The 15,875-nt window shown below is 47.5% G+C and overlaps 2 protein-coding genes across 3 annotated transcripts in view; both read right to left on the bottom strand.

Moving 5' to 3' along the window:
- The window catches only part of Oscp1 (organic solute carrier partner 1), a 31,900-nt gene extending 30,703 nt beyond the window's left edge, over positions 1 to 1,197 (bottom strand). Inside the window, exon 1 of one of the 2 annotated variants that reach the window (XM_051171880.1) lies at positions 894 to 1,197. In XM_051171880.1, the coding sequence (XP_051027837.1) occupies positions 894 to 1,089 (196 nt within the window). In that variant the 5' untranslated portion in view covers positions 1,090 to 1,197. The remainder of the gene's footprint in view (positions 1 to 893) is intronic. The other variant, XM_051171881.1, reaches the window with a different exon arrangement.
- A 2,759-nt stretch (positions 1,198 to 3,956) lies between these two features.
- Positions 3,957 to 11,787, bottom strand: Mrps15 (mitochondrial ribosomal protein S15). Its single transcript, XM_051171885.1, has 8 exons — positions 11,573 to 11,787; positions 11,297 to 11,344; positions 10,049 to 10,127; positions 8,001 to 8,049; positions 7,147 to 7,231; positions 6,035 to 6,093; positions 4,339 to 4,530; positions 3,957 to 4,107 (listed from the first exon to the last, which is right to left on the bottom strand). The coding sequence occupies exons 1-8, from the start codon at positions 11,700 to 11,702 to the stop codon at positions 3,982 to 3,984; spliced, it is 768 nt and encodes a 255-aa protein (XP_051027842.1). The 5' UTR covers positions 11,703 to 11,787; the 3' UTR covers positions 3,957 to 3,981.
- Between the last annotated feature and the right edge of the window lie 4,088 nt (positions 11,788 to 15,875).

Here is a 15,875-nt window from a genome sequence, read left to right as displayed (position 1 = left end):
ACGCATGAATTTACACAATCAGACACAATAGTTACTTTCTGAATGTGCATGTTTAACACCAACCGAGTGTGGACAAGCTGTGGAGAGAAAATAGTGTTTTCATTAGTGTTCATGTCAACTGTCTTTTATATAAACTTTTGCCCCTCAACCTAGAAATATTATAGCTCATAATCAATCCCAGGAAATTTAGTGAACAAAGCTGCTTGCTGAGAAGAAAAACTATGGCAGAGTGTCTGACTGGCCATTTCTCTGTGAATTAATATGGCATAATTTTGCATTTTACATGTTTTCCAATAACATTTTTACAATTGCATTCCCCTCCAAACACCTGCAAAATAAAGAGGTATGTTTTCGTTCTTACCTATATTATTTTAGGACCCTACATTTCTAGAAATGGTTTCTGAAATGAGCAGACTAACCTTCAGCTTATGTGGGAGGACAGAGAGTGGGGGAATCAGAATCTGTTCCGTGGGGCTTAAAGAGGATGGCTGTACCAGCCAAAAGAAGATTGCCAGCTGAGAACTTCTTTTGGAAGGGGGCAAATTTCAAGAGACCTAGAAATCGAGGGTTCAAGCACTTTAACTATGACCAATGTATTAGGTTTCTCTGAGGGAAAATGTCCTTTTGGGGAATTAATTTGACTCCTGGGGGACTTCCAACTGCATGTGCGCTGCGTCTTTTGAGAAAGACACCCGAAAGACACCCGGCTGTCAAAGAGAAGTGCGCAGAGGCGCTGGTCTGGCTAGAGGGATGAAGTGAAGGGGACCAGGCTGGCCGTAGGTGTGAGGGCGAAGGCGGGCAAGCGGGGCGGGCGTGGAGTTGTAGTAGGTACTAGGCTGCAGATCGGGATAGGGATATTTAGTGCAGTGATGAGGCTGCAGGGGGCCTCTTACCTCTGCGGGCCTTGTCTCCAGGGATGTTCTGGGCCCTCAGTCGCTGGTCTAGGACGTAAAGCATCTCCCCGCCCAAGTTCAAAAAGAGCAGCGGCAGAGTCCGCACCGACATGGTGCCGGAAACCTGCAGGGCAGGTGATAGAAGAGCCCTCAGGGTTTGGGATTTCAACAGCCTGGAGGCCCCTACGCGTCCCATAGCCTGGTTGCTGGGGCAACGCAGTAGCCAGAAAGGCGAACCAATCAGATGGCAGTTTGATAGGCGGTGGCCCGAGGACGGGCGCCCATTGGGTTAGGTGACAAAGACCGGTCCAGGGAAATTGTTCCGAAGGGAGGTTTGCGTCCCTGGCCTCCCTGGAGCGCTGGTTTTGAGTTTTCCCTCGAAGCTTCTTCCTTCTGGCCCGGAGCCTTCCAGTCAGCCCCAGCTTCTTGGGAGCCGCCAACCGCGCAGTAGCCTGCTGTGTCGTCCCGGGCAGATTTGCGAACCACTGCCTAGGGACGCTCAGAGGAACTAGTGAAGTCTCTGCACACGCCAAGGCGCTCTGAGTTATATCACTCCCTCATCTCGATTAGGTGTATCATTTCTATTTCCTCTCTAGAACCTCCCGGAAGTGATACCACACCGGATTTCCTACTTGGTGAAGCAACCTGGCCCAGTGCTCCTCGCACCTTTAGTAGGCTCCTTAGATGTTTCTCCTCCCACTTTCCGGTCCAGGATCAAGTTCAGCTGGTCCTTTTCAGATAATTCTTGTAGATTTCTGCTAAGCATTCAGTCTGCCAGCCACTGCAATCTCGAGTCTTTAGCTTTGGCTCCCACACCCACCTCCCTGGGTCCTATTAATAATCAGCCACCTACTTTACTTGCAGGACCCTCTCACGTTTATCCCTCAATTTCCTTTTCTTTATTCGTGTGTTCCTCCGTATCAGTGCTCTGCTGCACTACATTTCAGAAGACAGCACTCCAACAAAACAAAAACCCACAGCACATTACTGCTTCTGGCATCCTCCATGTCACATTTTCCAGTCGTTTTCCTTTTTTTCTACCAGCCAAGCTTTTAGAAATTGTCTAGTACAACTTGATTAAAATAAAATAAAATAAAATAAAAAAAAGATTTATTATGTATACAGTGCTCTGCCTGCAATTATACCTGCAGGCCAGAAGAGGGCACCAGATCTCATTATAGATGGTTGTGAGCCACCATGTGGTTGCTGAGAATTGAACTCAGGACCTCTGGAAGAGCAGTCAGTGCCCTTAACCTCTGAGCCACATTTTTTATTTTTTTGAAACGGAGTTTCTGGTTGTCCTGGAACTTGCTCTGTAGGCCAGGCTGGCCTGGAACTCAGAGATCACCTGCCTTTGCCTGAGTGCTGGGATCCCACCTGTAACTTCTTTGTCGTGCGCTGGGCCTTATACATTTTGTTATCTGTCTAGCTCCCAAAAGTATTTGAAGCTTTGGCAACCGACTCCCTTTTTCTTATACTTTTCCTTCTAGGTAATGTCAGACTGTAAATGGACTTTGGAATCAAGACAGAGCTAGGGGCAAGGTCTGCTGGCTGAGCCTTTGATCCCAGCACTTTGTAGGCAGAGTCTAGCCTGGTCTACACAACAAGTTATGGATAGCCAGGACTGGGAGTCTATCTTAAAAAAAACAAAAAACAAACCACCACCACCACCACAGCCCAAAACTAGAGAGAGTTAGGCTTGAACCCTAATCAACTTGTGAATTTGGACAAGTTGTCTAAGCTTTCTAAGCCTGCTTTCAACAGAAAGACAATCAGGCTGGGCCATGGTGGCTCAAGCCTTTAATCCTTTGGGAGGCAAGCAGATCTTTGGTTCAAGGCTAGTCTGGTCTACAGATCAAGTTCTAGGACAGCCAGAGCCACACAGACAAACCCTGTCACTAACTGTAGCCCCCTACCCCCAAAGAGAGAGGGGTTTGAAGATTAAAGGATTTGAATATTAAGGCTGGGTGGTGGTGGCATTTGCTTGGGAGGCAGAGGCAGGTGGATCTCTGAATTCAAGGCCAGCCTGGTCTACAGAGCGAGTTCCAGGATAGCTAGAGCTGTTCCACAGAGAAACCCTATGGGGGGGTGGGGGTAGGATTTGAATATTAGGCAAGATAAAGTGCCCAAGGCAACATTCAAAACAGTGCCTTTCCTGCAGGCCAGATCCACTAGCATGGCCTTTTCTCCTTACCCACTAAGTCTCCTGAAAGGTGGGCACCTGGTCCTGTAGCACAGGACCTCTAAATAGGTGTTCACTCTAGGCCCATTTCATTAAGGCCTTCCTTATTGTTCCTGGAGGTGACACCGAACAGTCATCTCCACCTGATTCTTTCTACCCACTCACCTCCCCCTCCTCCAACACATCAAGGGGCACTCCGTGCCTCAGGCATCATTTCCCCATCCTGATATGGCCTAGTTTTCTTATATATTTCTTTCCTGGGCAACATAAATTTTGCTTTCTTTCTTTTTTGGTCTTTTTGAGACAGGGGTTTTCTGTGTAGCCTTGGCTATCCTGGACTTACTTTGTAGACCAGGCTGGCCTCGAACTCACAGAGATCTGCCTGCCCTTGCCTCCCGAGTGCTGAGATGACTGGCGTGCTCCCCGTCCACTCGACTAGTTGACAACTTGTAAGGCTGCCCTCTTACCCTGCCAGCATTAGCATTCTGAAACACGCCACCTGATAATCTGTTTCTATGACTGCATCCTCTGGGGTGATGGCAGGGAGTCCTGCCTCTGAGATCCCAGAATCAGATGAAGAAGAAATTCCTTGAGCCAGGCTTGGTGGCGCATGCCTTTAATCCCAGCACTCCGGAGGCAGAGGCAGGTGGATCGCTGTGAGTTTGAGGCCAGCCTGGTCTCTCCACAAAGAGAGTGGAGGAGGAAGAGGAGGAAGAGGAGGGGGAAGAGGGGGAGGAGGAAGAGGAGGGGGAGGAGGAGGAGAAGAAATAATAATAATAATAATAAAATAATAAAATGATAATAATAATAATAATAATAATAATAATAATAATAATAATAATTTCCTCTTCCTCAGGCTAAAAACTAGTCCATCTTCCATCACTCTTCAAGGCAGAACAGACTTTATTAGTTCTCTTTGGTCACCTCTGGTAGGGCTTTGGAAGGGTTCTCTGGCACCCCCTGGTTATTTTGTTTTTTGGCAGCAGCTGCAGCAGCTTTTTGCTTCTTCAGCTTTTGTACCTCCTGGAAAACCTGGTGGTTGAGAGGGGGTAGGAAAAGACTTTGTAATTTTATGTAAAACCTCAGATTTGGAGCTGGGCTGAGGGAACTATCTCCATGGAAACCTCATTCTTTCTCCATGTGTTGGTGACCTGGGTCAGTTCTTGGCCTTGGTCAGAAACAGAAACAGACAACTTATCCCTTCTACTCTTTCCCCTCAGTCCAGGGAGGCCAAGCAAAGCAACCAACCATATTGATTCGTACCCGAATGCACAGGGCCTTCTTGGCCAGGAAGCGGCGGTGGACCTTTTGGAAGTGCAGAGGGGGTAAGGTAAATTCCACCCCCAACTCCTTGCAGGTCTTCTCAAAGACATCATAGTTGGTCTGACGGAGGAGTCTAAGCATCTTTTTCTGCCGGTCAATGCTCATTAGCAGATGGCGTTTGTGGGCTTTGTCCTAAAGAAGAATCTGTATTACTATTATTATTTGTTGTTCTGAGACAAGGTCTCACTCTGTAACCCAGCTGTACTCAAACACCTGGCAATTCTGCCTTAGCTTCCAGCGTCCTGCCTAAGCCATCACACTCACTCTTACTTTTGTATTTTGTAAGTAGTAACATTGTTTACTATTAACGATATATAGTCATTTCATCATTTCACTGAACCATCCCTTCAATCTTATGCAGTCATTACTGTGGTTCTGCAGGCGTATTGTCATTGTTCATAGACAGGAAAATAAAGGTTTAGAGAGCTTATTTGACTTCTTTAGACTGTGACCTTGAGGTCATCTGGGTCTACTGACTTGTCTGACTTCGAATCTCACAGCATCCCCTGTACCATCCACCCAACTGCTCCAGCACTTAGCACATTGTCAGCTTCAGTAGCGAGATGTGCTACTTTATCTTCTGTTCTAGGTCTTGCTGTGTAAAGGCCTTTGCAATGGAGCAAAACTGTCATTTCCAAACAGCATGCTTAGCCAGCTCCTGGGAGCACTCAAGGCTAGACCAGTCTGTGTTCACAAGTGCATACTTACTAAAAAAAATAGCAACCACGCACAGTAGTTGGGTATGATGGCACATACCCTATAATTTAGCTCTCAGGCAGCTGAAGTGAAAGAATGGAGAGTTCAGCCTGGGGTGATGGCACATGCCTTTAATCCCAGCACTCGGAAAGCAGAGGCAGATTGATCTCTGTGAGTTCAAGGCCAGCCTGGTCTACAAAGCAAGTCTAGGACAGCCAAGGCTACACAGAGAAACCCTGTCTCGAAAATCCTAAAACAAAACAAAACAAGACAAAAAACAAAAAGGACATGGTGACATTGCTCCTTTGGAAGATTGCAAAGAAACAGTTCTAAGGCTTACCACAGATGATGTTAAGGCCTTAAAGAAGCGCTAAGCACCATACCAACTGCTGGTGTAAGTTCTTGTAGTCCTTGCAGCCCTGTGGCAGGATTTCTACTTTATAGATGTGAGAACACAGGCTCAGACCAATAAGCTTCCCAAAGTCACAGTGACTTTAAGTAGAAGTGACAGAGCTATTTATCCATGCATTTAAAAAATATTTATTAAAGTCAGGTATAGTGGCGCAGACCTTTAATCCCAGCACTCAGGAGGCAGAGGCAGGGGCATCTCTGTGAGTTCAGGGCCAGCCTGGTCTACAAAGTAAGTCCAGGATAGCCAGGGCTACACAGAGAAACCCTGTCTAGGAAAAAAAGAAATTATTAAGTACCCACTATGTGTGAGACTGGCTGTGCTACGGTTTGTTTCCTTGACCACTGGTGAGCACTGTAAGGCTCTTTTTGTCCCTCTGCAGGCAGGAAGGGAGTGTTTTCCTACTAGAGTTGATGCATGGCTGGCCTCTGGCACCGTAGTCACTGGCTTCTTAGGACCAAGAACCTTTTGCTCCCAGACTCCCCTCCCCCTAGCCATTGTGGTTAGTTCTGAGTGAAGCCCAGGGTTTACCTTTCGATGTTTCTGCATATGTTCTTCATAACTGCGGATCCTGACAGTCAGGGCAACAACTGAAACCACAAACCACAGAGGGTGAGAGTTGGGCACAGCGGAAGGAAGGCCCAGGCCCACCTCCTCTTTTAAGAACCAAAGGAGTAATAATCACCAACGCTTTAGTATAATTCTCTCTAAATTCCAAAGCACTCTGAATTGCAAGATCTCAAAAAACTCAATTACTGGCCAGGTGGTGGTGGTGCACACCTTTAATCCCAGCACTCAGGGAGGCAGAGGCAGGCAGATCTCTGTGAGTTTGAGGCCAGCCTGGTTTACAAAGGGAGTCCAGGACAGCCAAGGCTACACAGAGAAACCCTGTCTCGAAGACCCCTCCCCCCAAAAAGATTACTAGCTACTCTTCCAGAGGATCCAAGTTTGATTCCCAGCACATGGTGGCTCACAGCTGTCTGTAACTCCAGTTCAATGGGATCTGAAGCCCTTTTCTGACTTCTGCTGGCACCACGCATGCACATACTTCACAGACATAAACACAGGCCAAACACCCATAAACATTAACACATTTTTTAAAAGTGAATGAGGCATAAAGGATGAAGAGGCAATACAAGCTGTAGTGTAGGCCAACGGGAAGAAAGCATGCAGACACTGCATAAGGCCACCAGTTCACCCCACTGCTACTCCCTGGTTCAATGAAAGAGGCAGGCTTTCACATCCAATGAGGGATATTGCCAATTCCAGCTGGAAACCAAACTAGGAACCTGGAAATGTTCCATGCTGGCGGGCATGGCAGCACTCCACAGCTAGTCTCGATGATGTTAGCTTGATTGTTTCCAAGGTGTGTGCATAGTCTCCAGCTTCTTAGTCTTGCCGTAAGGTAAGAAATAATACTTCAGCCCTGTCCCCAGCCATCTCTGTCTCCAGACTAGGAAGCAGAGACTCCAGAGAAGATAGGAGACTTCACACAGAGAAGTGGGCAGGGTATCACTGAACTTGGAATCTAGAGTTCCAGCCCACCATGCCTCTCTCCTTCCCAAGCCACACCAAGAGCCCCAGGCCAGGCACCAGCTAGCAGACTCCTCTGTACCCCAATTTCCAAGGGCCCCTGGACCAACTTTTAGCTTCCAAGGTTCTAGAATCCTTAGGGTTTTCCGCAATCTTGTTCATCAATTGTTCTTGCTTGACTTTTAGCTTCTCTTTCTGTTGGAGAAAGAAATTTGGGGAAATCTGTGTTTATGGTTCTCTAAGGACTGACCTTCCTGAATGGAAGCTACAGTTATAGCATCTAGGCCCAGAAAAATTGGGGTAGAGTTACATGACCTTGGCCTACCACATGACCATCCATATCCTCATGAGCCCAAGGCCAGGGCTAGAGATACTTGCTTCCTCATTCATGTACACATCTGTGGTGGTTTGAATGAGAAGGAGCCCTATAGGTTCGTATGTTTGAATGCTTGATCATCAGTGAGTGGCACTACTTGAGAGGGGTTAGGAGCTGTGGCCTTGTTGGAGGAAGTGAATCACCTGGAAGGGCTTTGACCTTTCAAAAGCCCAAGCCAGTCCTAGTGTCTCTCTCTGCCTGTGGATCAGGATTCAGTTCTCAGCTGCTGCTCTGGTGTCTGCCTGCATGCTGCCATGCTGGCACCATGATGATACTGGACTAAACCTCTGAAACTACAAGCAAGCCCCCATTTAAATGCTTTCTTCCTAAGAGTTCCTTGGTCACAGTGCCTCTTCCCAGAAACAAGCCAAACCCAACAGTGCCTGAGACAACAGCTTTACTGTGCACCAACTGTTTATCAGTCGTCAGAGGCACAATGGAGGAGCACAACTTCCTGGTGCTTTCTCTGGGTAAGGAATGACAGTGGGATAAACGTTCTGACTGGGGAAGCTTGGGATGCAGGGATGGAGGGAGTTCGCAGGGAGAAGCCCGAGGAAAGCCAAGACTCAGGGTGGAACAGGCACTCACCTTGTTGGCCATTTCCAAAGACAAGATTCTTTTCACAACATCATCAACCCTGAAGAAAAACCAGAGCAACGAGACAAGTATTGGAAGGGGAAGAAACGCTTTTCTCTTTAAGAATTTATGAAAAAAAAAAAAAAAAAAAAAAAAAAAAGAATTTATGTATTTGTATGTCTATAGGCACCTGAGTGCCTGTGGAGGTCAGAAGAGGGTGTGTGACCCCCTGGGACTCTGACTTATAGGTGATTTTGAGCTGTCTGGTATGAGTGCTGGGAACAGAACTTGTGTCCTCTAGGTGATCTGGTATGAGTGCTGGGAACAGAACTTGTGTCCTCTAGGTGAGCGGCAACACTCCTAACTATGGAGTCATCTAGTTTGTCCAGAAATGCTATTTTTACAGTAGTTTAAAAAGGAAGAATGGCCGGGCGATGGTGGCGCACGCCTTTAATCCCAGCACTCGGGAGGCAGAGGCAGGCAGATCGCCGTGAGTTCAAGCCCAGGCTGGTCTACAAAGCGAGTCCAGGACAGCCAAGGCTACACAGAGAGACCTTGTCTTGAAAAACTACAAAAAAAAAAAAAAAAAAAAAAAAAAAAAAGAAGAAGAAGAATGGGCTGGGCATGGTGGCGCACGCCTTTAATCCCAGGACTCAGGAGGCAGAGGCAGGCAGATCACTGTGAGTTTGAGGCTAGCCTGGTCTACAAAGCAAGTCCAGGACAGCCAGGGATACACAGAGAATCCCTGACTTGAAAAAACAAAACAAAACAACAACAACCAAAAAAGGTGGTGCATGCCTTTGATCCCAGCACTTGGGTGGCAAAGACAGGAGGATCTCTGAGTTGGAGCCTGCCTGGTCTACAGAGTGAGTTCCAGGACAGGCTACACAGAGAAACCCTGTCTCGAAAAACAAACAAACAAACAAAATGGCAGAGTGGGCAGAGTGAGAGCGTATCTTAGAAGGGGTAGTGTGCTAGGGAGGACTTTCCAGCCCCCATATGTGGCTACAACCATTCAAACTTCAGTTCAGGGGGACTCAATGCCCTCTTCTGACCAATATAGGTATCTGGCACACATGTGGTGCACAAACATACACGTGAGCAAAACATACACATAAATAAATAGCAACAATTGAAACCTCTCCTGCCCAATCAAGAATGGCGCTGGGCAGATGTATAAAGGTACTTTCTGTGGAAGTCTGACCATGGGGACTATAAAGTCGTAAAGGAGAACTGACTGTGTGAAGCTGTCCTCCATTTGCACGTGGGAGCTTGGTAGGAGGCCTCCCTCCATTACGCACATGCACAATAATAACAAATACAAATTGGAAAAAGCTAAGGACTGGAAAGATGGCTCAGTGGTTAAGAGCACGTGTTCTAGCTCATTTTCAATGACAGTTCCTTCTGGAAGGAATGCAGCTCTCTGGAAGCGGTAGTCATTTCTCAGGTACCCAAAGGCAACATGGCTCTGGTCTGTTGGGCTGAAGACAGAACCAGATAACTGGGGCTATTGGCTTGACTGTTCAGGCCTTATCTCAGTGAAGGCAAAGGGAAGAGCTCCACCTCAGCTAGACACAGCCAGACTCACAGTAAGGAAGAGTGGAGCCAGCCCAGCTCCCTCCGTGCAGAGGACCGGGGCTTCGGTGCCTGTCAGCTCTGGACTCTAGTCCTAGTTCTGTCTTTCAGATGTGTAATACAGAGCAGTTAATACTCTGTACAAATAGGACACAATTTCTTCTCTTACAGGGCTTTTTGAAGTTAAAGAAGAGTGATCTCTACCAAGATCGGTAGAGCATGTTAGTTGTTTGGCATCTATTGGTACAAGGTCTTCACTCAGAGTACAGAGAGAAAAGGGCAGCTGAGCTCTGTGATCACCAGCTGCCCCAGCTGCCCACCTGAGCCCACCACATCCAGGGCGCTTACCAGTGCTCACCACACCCAGGGCTCCACATGACCAAGCTTCAAGTATAATAGGCCAAGTCTTTAAGTCGCCCTTTTCCTACTCCCTGCCCACCCTCCCAGGAACTACTGTATCCTCAAGAAGGTTTCTTCCTGCTTACTTTTCCATGCTGGGGATGATGTCCTTGTATTCTTTGATGAATGTGGTAGGGGGTGGCTCATCATCTCGGCTGGGCTGGACTGTCAAATAGAGGGATGGAAAATAGTGTTAACTCTCCTTCTCCCAGCTCCACTCTTCCCTCCCTCCCTGAATGTGTGCGGAGTACCCACGGTCTCAACAAGGCAATGGGCGTATCAATGCTCAGTTTCTCTTCTGCAAGCCCGTGGGCACCTGCTTTGATATTTTCATGTGGCAAACAGACGGCCTTTCCCAAGACATGTCCTGTGCTTGCACTTCTCACAGACCCACTTGGTTCTACAGTTATCAGATTTCTCACTGGGACAGCAGTGGACTTGGCTTTGTGTGAGCCACTCAATTGCCAGTCTGGTCCGTGGTCTGGCCTACAGTCAGCACTTGACGAAGCTTGCTGGTTGACCACATGAATGAAACAATGAGGTAGAGGAAGTGCAGCTGGCTTTAGGGGAAATGTCAGTATCCAGTACAGGTCTTTCCTGCTGTGTCCCTTGGAAGTGAGTTTGAGTCCAACCCAGTCCAGCCCAACCATGAGATCTATCATCCCTAGTCAGACACTGTTCTGCCCCTATGCAAAGGACACTAATGGCAATAAATACTATTATATCTTACAGGTTTTTTTTTTTAAAGATTTCTTTATTATGTATACAGTATGCATCAGATCACATTATAGATGGTTGTGAGCCACCTTGTGGTTGCTGGGAAATGAACTCAGGAACCTCTGGAAGAGCAGTCTTCCTTAACCTTAACCTCTGAGCCTCTCTCCAGCCCCTATCTTACAGTTTATTGTGCACAGGGCTAAGAGCGCTTTTCACACACCACCACGATCGAATCCTAGTAACAGTGTGTTCCAACGGATCCTTTGACACCCACTCATTTCAGCACGGGTCCACAAAAAGTAACTTGCCTCAAGTAACATGTGTTCGTCAGAGGGCCCTACGGCATACTAACTTGGGATTAGAAACTACGTCCTTCATCTCAGAGTGGCAGATAAAAAGTGTTCCACTCTAGGAAGGTTGTCATTGATGCCAGCCAAGCACCCACTCATTTTCACTAATATCCCACTCCTGCCTCCTCGTGCTCCCCACAAACAAAGGCTTCTGGCTTGGGGCTCTAGATGACGTGGGTGTAGGGGCCTTTGCTCAGTCTCCTTGTCCACCCCAAGGCTTCCTGGCGGTCTCTCTTCTGCCTCAAGCCTCAGCCCGAGTCCTCCTACCTGGTTTCGGTTTCTGGGTGGCGTACGCACGGGCGGCATGCAGGAGACCTATGCAGAAGAGAAAAGGGTCGAGACTCATTTCCTTACGCAGCCCAGCGTGACGCTTCTACCACCGACTGCGTGCACCTGCACCTAACGAGCGCCCTACTTCCATCTCTCCCGCTTCGTCACCCCTTTGCTAGCCACCACCCTTTGTTTCTCATCCTGCCACTGCTCTGCTCAGGTCTCCGGGTGTCAGGTGTCCTCCATCTTCCAGCCCCACAGCTCCCTGCTCACTCGGAGGTTGCAGGCCACAGCGTGCTGAGGGCTGATAGGCGCTGCCTCCGTCCCGAAGCACAGAGACTGGGGCTTGTGCCACTGCCTGGGCACGAACAGAGCTCAGCGCGCGCCATGCGGCCCGCAGCATGGTGACTCCTGTCCCCGCAGGTCCGCGTTGCCTCCGTCCCTGCCGCGGTGGCTCCAGGTTACACGGGCGCAGCCATGACAGTTCAGGCTCGACCAATCGAGGCGAGAGCTCGACAGGAGCAGTGGAGGGCTGAGCGAATGGATTGACTCCGGAGTGCCTAGGAGCTGGGCGAAGCCTTAGGGTTTGGCCTGGTTCGTGATCTGGCTCTATAGTTACTGGTGTGGAACGCTCTGTAAGCTCTAAGAAGTCATGTATTGATCTTGCAACCTGCCTTAATCACTTCCTATGTGCTTGACCTTAGGCCAGTAGTTCTCAACCTGTGGGTCGGGACCCACAGAGGGGTCAAACAACCCTTTCACAAGGATCCCACAGCCAATATCCTGCATATCAGATATTTACATTATGATTAATAGCAGTAGCAAAGTTACTGTTATGAAGTAGCAATAAAAATAATTTTATGGATGGGGATCACCAGAACATGAGGAACTGGCCGCAACACTAAGAAGGTTGAGAATTACTGTCTTAGGTCCTCTTAGTTATTTGGAGGCTTCTGTGGGACAGGCCATACACTCCCAGAGGTTAATATTCTTTCTTGACCCTTTTTCTCCAGAGTCAGGGGCTCCGTAAGAACCCTAGGTCCTAGCCTTTTTTGGGCAGCTTTGTATCCCAAGGACTAAGGATGGAGGTTTTGAAACGGTGCTGAGCTGCTACTATGGGACCCTGTGGACCAGGTCCACTGTTCTGGGCCACAGTGTAATAACAGTGAAGGAGGGGAAAAGGGGCAAGGAAAGAACACCCTGCCCCTGACTTGATTCTAAGCCCAAGGCCAGTACGCCGAGGGGGGGGGGGGAGTAGATGTAGGCTTTTCTAAAACAAAGAACAAAAACCAAAACAAAAGCTCCAATAGCGCAGGAAACAATCCCAAGAATTGACTAATGTGGTTGCATGGAATTAAAATGGCTTTGGCCCCTGGGGATGTAGTTTTGTTAGTAGAGTCCCTGCCTAGAATGCACAGGCCTGGGTTGGATCCCCAGCAGGACATAAAAATTAGGTGTAGTGGCAGACGCCTGCAATCCCAGGACTTTGGAGCTGAATGTCAGAGGATCAGAAATTATTCAAGGTCATTCTTGTTTGCATAGCAGGTTTGAGGCCAGCCTGGGCTACTTAGGACTCTGTCTCAAAAAGGGGCGGGGCAGGGAAGATGGTTCAGTTGGCAAAGTGCCTGCCGTGTAAACACGAGGATCCATGATTAGACCCCAGCAGCCGTGTAAAAGCCAGGCACAGTACCCATTGTTCCCGGGCAGGGGTTCAGGGAGGTCGTGTAATGAACCCCTGGAGCCCACTGGCCACCTGGTAAGGCTGAATCGAGGGGCTCCAGGCTCAGTGAGAGACCATGCTTACAAAGTGAGCTGAGAAGCTGGGAGCAGTGGCACATACCTGTAATCCCAGAACCGAGGGAGGCAGAGGGAGGTGGATTCTCTGGTCTACAAATAGAGTCCAGGACAGCCAAGGGGACACAGAGAGACCCTGTTTCAAAAAGCCAGCTGTTGGGGGATGGTCCAGCCAACCAACCACCAACCAACCAAGCAACCAAAAAAACCCTTGCCAAAACAAAGTGAGGGGAGGGCTGGAGAGGTGAACTCTTGTTGCTCTTGCAGAGGATCTGGGTTTGGTTCCTAGCACCCACATGACAGTTTACAACCTTCTGTTAACTCCCATTCCTGGGGCTCTGATGCTCTGTTCTCACCTCTGAGGGTACCAGGTGTGCACATGGTGCACACACACACACATATATATAGTCAAAACACTCATACATGTAAAATAAGCAAATCTAAGAAAAAGAAAAAATAAGTAAGGTGGATGGACACTGTGGTGCACACCTGTAGTCCCAGCACTTAGGAAGCAGAGACAGGTGGATTTCTGTGAGTTTGAGGCCAGCCTGGTCTATTTAGCAAGGTTCAGGCCAGCCAGAACTAGTGTCAAAAACAAAACAAAACAACAACCACAGAAAGTAAAGTCCAACCTGTGGTCTCTACATGTGTGTGGAACCTACAAAATGGGAGAAAATTTGGCCAGTTAATCATCTAATGAAATTGTATATATAATACAAAGAACTTTAAATAATTAAACTCCCCATACCAAATCATCTGTTGGCACATAGACAAATGAATTGGTCAGATAGTTCTCAAAAGACGAAATTGTCAATAGATAATTGAAAAAAATATTCAACACACTTGGCTACAACGTATATTTTGGTTGTGAGTCTAGCCTTTAATGGCTGAACCATGGGCTACAATGTAAATGGCAAATTAAAGGTGCATTTGCATGCCATCTCAGGAAGAATGGCTGTCGCCAGGAACATAAGTGACAGCAGATATTGATGAAGATGTGGAGAAAAAGAATTTTTTTTTTTTGTTTTGTTTTGAGACATGGTTTCTCTGTGTAGTCCTGGCTGTCCTGGAACTCACTCTGTAGACCGGGCTGGCCTCGATCTCACAGAGATCTTCCTGCCTCCTCCTCCTGAGTGCTGAGATTAAAGGTGTGTGCCACCATCGCCCGGTGAAAAAGAAATTCTTATACATTGCTGCTGGGAATGTATATAATCACCACAGAAATCAGAATTGGAACTTCTTCACAGCGGGGAGAAGGAGAACAAAACCAACCAACCAAATAACATAAACCAAACCAAACCAAATACCCTAAAAATAGGGCTGGATAGGAGGCTCAGTGGTTAAGAGTGCTTGCTCATCTTGCAGAAGACCAGAGGTCAGTTCCAAGTAGCCACGTGGTGACTCACAACCATCTGTAACAACAGTTCCAGGGAACCATGTCCTCGTCTGACCTCTCTGGACACTGTGTACATGTGGTGCACAGACATATATGCAGGCAAATACTCAGACACGGAAAAGTAAACATAAGTAAGCCCTTAAAAAAAAAAAGGTCTGGAGAGATGGCTCAGCAGTTAAGAGCATTGGCTGCTCTTCCAGAGGACCTGGGTTCAATTCCCAGCAACCACATGGCAGCTCATAACTGTAACTCCAGTTCCAGGGGATCCGACACCCTTTCACAGACATACATGCGGGAAGAACACATAAAATAAAAATTATATATAATATATGTAATATATAATATATAAATATATATAATATTATATATATATGGTAAAGCTTGTTTTTGTAATTAGCCTCTTTAGTGATAGCCTGCCATGAATCTTACATTCTTGTTTAATGCTTACTAAATAATGATGCTCTGTTCTCCTTGGGGAAAGAGTTTCTAGATTGGCAGCTGATTATTTTCTACCTGTGCTGAGACTCTTAATACATGCTAGGCAGCTGTCCTACCACTGAGCTACATACTCAGACTTATTTACTCAGTAAGATTTTATTTGATTTCATATTATGGGTATTTTGCCTGCATGCATCAGCTGCGTGTCTGTTGCCGCAGAGGCCAAAAGAGGGCACTGGATCTCCTAGAGCTGCAATTACAGATAGTTATGAGCCACCATGTGGGAGGTGAGAATCAAACCTGGGTCCTCTGAAAGAGCAGCCAGAGCTTTGTAACTGCTAAGCCTTCTCTCCTGCCCTACACACACACACACACACACACACACACACACACACACACACACAGTGGTGGTGGGGGTCTCTTGACTTGCTCTGTATCACAGTTTGGCCTCAAACATACAATCATCCTGTCTCAGCCTTCCACATGTTGGAATTATAGCAGCAGCAGCAGCAGCAGCAGCAGCAGCAGCAGGGCTAGCCTTGTCTCTGTCCCTTCACCATGTTCCCCAGCACTCTGATTCCTTCCAAGTTTTCCTTCTGTTTCTTGATAATAGTTTCAGGTCTCCTTTGCCAGTATGGCTGCTGTCTGTAGAGGCTGAGCTGTCTGTCCTTTTTGAATCCTAGACGCTAGGCAAGAGCTGGCCGAAGGAAGGAAGGAAGGAAGAAAGGAAGGAAGAAACAGATGGATAATTCTAAGAAACATTTTCCTGACTGCTGGGCCCTGAAAAGTAAAAACAAAAAACAAAAAACAAAAAACACTACCAGGCAGTAGTGGTACACATCTTTAATCCCAGGAGGCAGAAGCAGGTGGATGTCTGAGTTAGAGGCCAGCCTTATCTAGAGAGTGAGTTCCTAAACAGCCATGGGCACACAGAGAAAGCCTGTCTTG

Source organism: Acomys russatus, chromosome 29 (genome assembly GCF_903995435.1).
Source record: "Acomys russatus chromosome 29, mAcoRus1.1, whole genome shotgun sequence".
NCBI classification, from domain to species: Eukaryota; Metazoa; Chordata; class Mammalia; order Rodentia; family Muridae; genus Acomys; species Acomys russatus.
This window is presented reverse-complemented; position numbering and strand designations above follow the sequence as displayed.